Source organism: Typha latifolia, chromosome 12 (genome assembly GCF_019914945.1).
Source record: "Typha latifolia isolate L0001 chromosome 12, TyphaL0001v2, whole genome shotgun sequence".
Classification (NCBI taxonomy): Eukaryota; Viridiplantae; Streptophyta; class Magnoliopsida; order Poales; family Typhaceae; genus Typha; species Typha latifolia.
The window spans coordinates 6,023,196-6,030,616 of record NC_133097.1 but is presented as its reverse complement, the minus strand read 5'-3'; the positions used below and the strand labels follow the sequence as shown (position 1 = coordinate 6,030,616).

The window sequence follows — 7,421 nt, the reverse complement described above, 5'->3', positions numbered from 1 at the left end:
AGGCTTGGCTCGATATAAATTCATCTTTCAAAATTCAAACCTTAACTTAGCATTCACAAAACCCAACTCTAAATTGATTCTTTTCTCATTCTCCTCCACCGCTGACAAGCCTCCTCTTTTGTCAATAAGTCGACGCCTCCTCTGCCTCTTCCTCCTCCTCCTCCTTTTTCTCAAGCTGTTACCGTCTCCTCCTCATCGTGGTTGACTGGTTACTAGTTTAGTGTATGGCTTGATAATAAACTTAGATTCAAGCTTGAGCTCGGTTGGCTCCAATTGAGCTAAGCCGAGCTTGATTTAAAAAAAAAAGCTTGAAATTAATTCTGAGTCGAGCTTGAGTTAAAAGCTAGTTTCACTTTGTATGGATCAATCTTTCTAGCTCTGATAATTACAATGGGTTGGAAATTGGTCTGGCCCCTTTATACTTACTCAACTAAAAAGAAAAGAAAAGAAAAATCAAATCAAATCAAATCAAATCTTCCTTTGGAAGTTGTGTTCCAATGTGCAACACCTTACCCTCTATTCAGTTGGGCTCTGCTTTAGTTTGCCCAATTTGCGAGCTCCGTGAGTAGACCTTGGCCCACCTTTTCTTTCACTGCAACCTAGCGTCCACCTTGTGGACCAATCCACGGACCTACTAGGCCTTGGACTCGAGTCACCATTATTTTTTAAAAATGGACTATAGCTCTTTGAAGGAGGATCTCTCCCTTCTCCTGTATCCTAATACCTAATTGTGGGGAAATTGGTTACTCTTTGTGTGAAGCTCTCATTTTTCATATCCCCTCCAACCCCCAAACCCCAAACCCCAAATCCCAAACCTCAAAAATAAAAATAAAATCTTATTACATAATATCAAAAATCCCTTTTCCTACCTCTACCACAATTATTATTATTATTATTATTATTATTATTATTATTATTATTATTCCCGTTTCACAGTCGGTTTGAGACCCCACTCACCTGCCCCCACGGCTCCGGGGCGTCGCGATGTGGGGATAAGGACGCCCACCTCGACCACCCACCCAACGGAATCCAACGGTCCCTTTTCTCTCCTTCCCCGTGTCCAAATCTCTACCATCCATCCCCCTCCAATTTGAAACCCGAACACAAACTCCTTTTTAGTAGTAGAAATCTGTCTCTCTTTATCTCTCTCTCTCTCTCTCTCTCTCTCTCTCTCTCTCTCTCTTCCATGGCGGCATCATCATCGTAGGTAGTAGTAGCCGCCGATCGGACGGCCTTAGATGCCTCCTCATCCGGAATGGACGGCGGCGATGTTCCCGGACGAGGTCTGGGAGCACGTCTTCTCCTTCCTCCCGTCGGACGCCGACCGGAACGTGGCGGCTGCTTCGTGTCACGCGTGGCTGCGGATCGAGCGCAGGTCGCGGCGGCGGGTCTTCGTCGGGAACTGCTACGCCGTAGCACCGGCCGTGGCGGTGGCGCGGTTCCCGGAGGCGAGGGCGGTGGAGGTCAAGGGGAAGCCGCACTTCGCCGACTTCGACCTCGTGCCGGGGGACTGGGGCGGCGGTGCGGACGAGTGGGTGGCAGCGATGGCGGAGGGGTGGCCGCAGCTCGAGGAGCTGAGGTTTAAGAGGATGGTGGTGTCGGACGACTGCCTCGAGGTGATCGCGAGGTCGTTTAGGAACTTTCGGGTGCTCGGCTTGGCGTTCTGCGAGGGCTTCAGTACGGCGGGGCTCGCCGCGGTAGCCGCCAACTGCAGGTTAGGGTTTTCAGTCCTCCCTGGATTAGGATTTGTGGTCGGTAATGTTTGTGTTTCTGGTCGCGATGTGAGGTTTCTATCTTGGGAAAGATGCGAGTTTTCCACTCAGATCCTTCGGTTAAAAGATATTTCCGTTTCCATGCCTATCATATTTTGCTTGAAAAGAAAATTTTGTTGGTCGAGTAACTGCAGTTAGGTTTTGTGATGGCTGATATTTGGTTTCCCCTTTTGATTTGAGGTTTCTAGTATGACAAAAATGCAATTTTGTTTCTTTGATTTCAGGTTTCTAGTATGATAAAAATGCAATTTCGTTTCTTTTTCTGCATATTGTTCATCAGATAGAAGAGATTTCTTGTCTTCTTATATGATATTGCGCTTGAAATTCATGGACTTTGGTCGATTTAGCTCAGCATCATCGCCACCAAACTGCAGTACGCCGAACCGGAGACTCATTTGGTGATTTCTGTTTCTGTATTTTGTATCTGGTTGAGAGTTGAGCTTACTGATGCGCAAAAATGTGACCTTTCTTCCACATAGATCCATCAGAAAGAAGAGATTTAGTCTCGCTTTGCCATATTCGCTTCAAATTTGGTTATTTTTGGACGATTAAGCTCAGGACATCCTTGGTGCTTCTTGCGTAGATCGGTAGTGTTGGTGACTCTCAAACTTTGTGCTTCGTCTTTTTGGTTTTTAGCTTTATGTTCTGATCCTTTGTGCTTCGTTCCTGGCTACGATCTAAGCTTTCTAGTTTTCAAAAAATGTGAATTTTCTACATCGAATTATCAGATGCAAGGAATTGCTGTCTATTGTCTGAAGTTTGACGTGTTTTGTGTCGATCTAGCTCACGCCTTGATTTTTTTTTCCTCCCTATTTTAGCTCTTTTGATCTTTCCTGCTGAATCTTGGTCGTCCTTGCCTAGGTTTGTAACGTAAATCCGCAATAGATGCGTTTCTTTTCTTGTACAAAATCATCAGTTGGCAAGGACGAATAAAAGTTCTAGGTGGCTGAAACTTGAAACTATTCATGGTTTAAAGTTTTGACATTTTTAGGACGAATAAACACATATTTTTTGTGTGTTTGGTTTTTCTTGGGTTTATGAGTTCAGATTTGGTGAGAGCTAGAAGCTACTTCAGATCTATATGGTGCAGGTGATACTTCCAAACTTCTGGCACGAGTTTGGGTCATATTAGACTGTAAGTTAATGATTATTTGAAGATATATCTAGCTTACTGGAGGAAACCATTGGTTTGGGCAGAAGATTTGATCCTTACTCTACAAATGCATTGAGCATAATCTGATTGTATAGTTTTGATTCTGTCTGAGTTGCCTTAACATAGGCTGCAGTATAGTTTTGCTTTCAGCTAGAAAGTGTAATTTGGTAAGACATCTTCTGTTATGATCCAGCTGAAATGAGGTGCATTACTTTGCGAGAAATAGGCACGAACATATTTTTCTGCCAACAGAGTCACATCCTCTTGGCTGATTTACACTATTATTCCATTTTATTAAATAAGGGGCGAGTTAGTTGCACTTTCCTTCTTTGAACTTTGACTTCAACTATGAAAGCGTACAAATTATTTCTTGAAATATATAAAGTGTAACACTTATACATCTCCTTTATAAGGGTGGATATTGTAATATTTTAAATAGTTCAAGGGGCAACATGTATGCTTTTATGGTTAAGGGGCAAAGTGATATTGAATCAAAGTTTATAGGAGCAAATTGTAATTAAGCCTAAATATTTCTATCAAAATGAATGCATGGAGTCTATTTCGCTTTCCTATATCTTCTAGGCATGTTCATGGTGAATTCTATGGCTTGCTTACGTTGTAAGGGATGACATAGATGAAGGTGTTATGATCTGAAAAAACATAGAAGTGCTCTTAGGTTGATACATAATGTAGCAAAATTAGGTTAATTCAAGGAAATCTGAGGAAAGCATTTTATAGGTAGTAGAAGAATTACCTAAGTGCCCACTTGTCAATAGATAGGAAGATCTCATTTTCCTGCAGCCAGTATTGTGTGTATAAAGACTCCAGATGAAATTTATAAATTTGCATCTCTGAGTGCTGCCTACAAATTGATTTCTACTGTAGTCCAGTATTATTAGTGATATGTTTAAATAAAGACTGATGATGTTTGTTTGGCCTTCTATAGTGACGCGAGAAAATGTAGCAGATGTGAGACATAAGTTCCTGATCATGTCTTTTAAACTTCAAATGATATGTCATGGTTAGTTGGATGAGGTCACCATTGGTTTGTGGGATGAGGTTACTAGGTGCTTTAGTATTTTATTTGTTTTCTTCTTTTCCTTTTCGCGAGATAAAGTTAACACTTTCTCTAGGTTTATCTGTGCAGTTCTGGTATTCATGGTTTTTCCGCTCATTTTCTACAAGTATGATGATTTCTATCAACAAATTTGGTATGAGTTTGAAATGGGCCAGTTTAAGTCATTTTAACATTTTTATAATGAAAAGAATTAGCATGATTAATCATTAGCCTGAATAAGTAAGGAAATTGGCATGCATTGAGTACCAAAAGGGAAATTATAGGTAGATAGGTTAATACTGTGTCCTATTCCCAGACCAAACATCCCCTTTATTTTTTAAGATTTTAAGAACTGTATTTTATACTGTAGTTTTTCTCATGCTTTGAAAGGATTAGACACTTAAGATGATATGTTCTTTTAGCAATTATGTTTTCTAGATCTGTAGATTTCTGGTTCTCAATATAAAGCAGCTGATATATTCTTTCTTTCATAAGAAAACAGCTCCTTCAAATCTCTTTCTTGAATGTTCACTATTTCAGAAACCTGAGGGTGCTGGATCTACAGGAGAATGTCATCGAGGACAATTGTAGTCACTGGCTCAGTCACTTTCCAGAATCTTTCACTTCGCTGGTACATTTGAACATTGCTTGCTTACCAGGGGAAGTAAATGTGCCTGTCCTTGAACGTTTAGTGAGCAGATGTACCAATCTCAAGACCTTAAAACTCAACCATGCTGTTCCTCTTGAGAAACTTGTTATTCTCTTGCGCAAGGCTCCACAGCTAGTTGACCTTGGGACTGGCAGGTTCTCAGGCGAGCATCATTTGGATCTCTATTCCAAACTTGAATCAGCATTTACAGGATATAAAAGCCTGAAAAGCCTGTCCGGGACTTGGGAGGCTGTTCCGGCATACTTACCAGCAGTATACTCAGTTTGTGAAGGTCTTACATCACTGAATTTGAGCTATGCTACCACGCAAAATCCTGAGCTCATAAAACTTGTCAGCCGGTGCAAAAGTTTGCAACGATTATGGGTATATCTCATCTCTTCTACTTTCCTAAGTTTTCTAATTTTCTGCTAATGTTATTGTATTATGTGGAATTCTTTTCATCCAATTTAACAGTACAGATGTTGTGTACGTGCAATTGTTGGCTTTTTTTAGTTGTGTCAACATAATCCAATCCTTCGTACTGCATGTCTCCAAAGAAGCAGCATATTCAGTCTTATTGACAATCAGAAGCCTATGCTACAAAAGACAGACGATTTCTTATTTGTTATGCTTATGCTGTTGTTTGGATAGGACTAAATACATAACTTAATTTCTTTTTATTTTCCTAGGAGGTTCAGTCAAGCTTCTCATCATGGTCTTTTAGGATTTCATTTGCTTTGTTCTCTTATTTTATTTTTCTGGTCCAAGATGATCTTCAATTGATCTCTTCAGTATTTAATTTAAAACCATATATATTGTAGGTAATGGATTTCATCGAGGATGATGGCCTTGCTGCTGTTGCATCCTCTTGCAAGCTCCTTCAAGAACTGCGGGTCTTCCCTTCTGATCCATATGGTCCACAGCCTGTCTCTCTCACTGAACGGGGCCTTGTTGCCATCTCTGCTGGTTGCCCGATGCTGCATTCTGTCCTCTATTTCTGCAATCAAATGACCAATGCAGCTCTCATTGCTATTGCCTTGAACCGGCCAAATCTAACTCGCTTTCGCCTGTGCATTATTGAACCCCAGACACCGGATTATCTTACTCTGCAGCCCCTCGATGCCGGATTTAGTGCCATTGTAGAATCATGTAAGGACCTTCGGCGCCTCTCCGTCTCAGGTCTCCTCACCGATCGTGTGTTCAAATCTATAGGAGCCTATGCAGATCGACTCGAGATGCTGTCAGTTGCTTTTGCAGGCGATAGCGATGCTGGTCTGCATTACATTCTTTCTGGGTGCAAGAGTTTAAGGAAGCTAGAAATCAGGGACTGCCCATTTGGAGACAAGCCCTTGTTGGCCAATGCTGCCAAGCTGGAGACAATGCGATCCCTTTGGATGTCATCATGCTCTTTGACCTTGGGGGCGTGTAAGCTGCTGGCACGGAAGATGCCACGGTTGAATGTGGAGATCATTGATGAGAGGAGAGGAGCATCTTGGGATTCACGCCCTGATGATTGCCCTGTTGAGAAGCTGTATGTTTACCGTACCGTTGCAGGGCCAAGGTCTGACACGCCATCTTGTGTTTGGACTGTTTAAAATGACATCACATATTATGGAGGTACTGATTTCTCTCTTTGTTATACCTTCCACATGTTGATATTTTTTTACTCACACTAGAATCATTTCTTCAAGTTAAGAGTGCATCGTTCTGAAAGGCGGTAGCAGTTGGAGGTCGGATGAGTCAACTATTGCGAAATGTTGCTGGAGACTCAGAGCTGCTCATTGTCAATAAAAGAAACAGTGGGACTACACGATATATACAAAGTTCTAGTTAGCACTCTTAAGAGATCGTTGTTCATTAGGCTTAGCTTTATGTATATGAGGGTAATTCATTTCCTCGACAGTGTGTTTGGAGATGCATTGGCAACTTTATACTTTGTCTGAGAATTTGAATTTTGAGTAACTTTGGATGTTCTGGTGCTGGTCTGAGAATATTAACAATTAATGCATTATTTAGCCTTTGCATCAAATCAGAGTGAATGGAGGCAGCAGTATTTGCAAGTTCTGGAATTTTAACATGTTTGAATCTCTTTAATCATTTATGAAAAATATCAGGTGTATTTCTTATGCCCTGTGTTTTACGAAAGGGCATTGCCTTTATTGAAATAATGAGGAGGTGAACATGATGTATGAAATATGATTGAGATCTCAAAGGGGGCGTTGTCTTTAATCTTTATGTAGATATTTTTAAGTTTAATTTAACAAATCCAAGAATGCACGAATTAATGTGATATCAAAAAAACAAAAAAAATCTATCCTTCAGTAACAAGTCAAGATTTTTTTTGTTTGAAGAACCTATCATTCGTAGGGTATGTCGATAGAATCACATAGCCTGGACCAATTATATGGATGCATCTTCCATCAAGTCTTATCAAAGAATAGATACATTTTATGGAGAATGAGATGCTTCGTAAGGTGTGATGTGAGGTTAGAGGAGCATAACACCACAAGCATACTTGCATTTTTGGGGGGTAAAAGATGAGTAATCATGTCCAATAGGAAAGACTATCTGATGCATTCAGCTATATAAATTACAAGGTACAAATAAATGGATTTGATTCAGTCGAGCAAGTTGTGCAACCTTGTTCAGTGTATCTGTCTATTAGTGCAAGATAATATCACTATTAGATTTATTAGATGTACATAAGATGCATGAAAATTAGCTAGTCTTTCTAGTGACTGAAAGGTTTAGGTACATACATAAGCCTCAAACTAATTATTGGAAGTGATC

The 7,421-nt window shown here is 40.5% G+C and overlaps 1 protein-coding gene across 2 annotated transcripts; it reads left to right on the top strand.

Moving 5' to 3' along the window:
* The first annotated feature begins 1,104 nt into the window (after window positions 1–1,104).
* Window positions 1,105–6,660, top strand: LOC140798816 (transport inhibitor response 1-like protein Os05g0150500). 2 transcript variants are annotated; one of them, XM_073152883.1, is made up of 4 exons: window positions 1,105–1,714; window positions 4,523–5,015; window positions 5,453–6,248; window positions 6,328–6,660. In XM_073152883.1, exons 1-3 carry the CDS (start codon window positions 1,239–1,241, stop codon window positions 6,224–6,226), a joined length of 1,743 nt encoding a protein of 580 aa, XP_073008984.1. In that variant the 5' UTR covers window positions 1,105–1,238; the 3' UTR covers window positions 6,227–6,248; window positions 6,328–6,660. The 2 variants fall into 2 exon arrangements, with proteins under 2 accessions (XP_073008984.1, XP_073008983.1); XM_073152882.1 differs by having other exon boundaries at window positions 6,323–6,660.
* The last annotated feature ends 761 nt before the right edge of the window (window positions 6,661–7,421 follow it).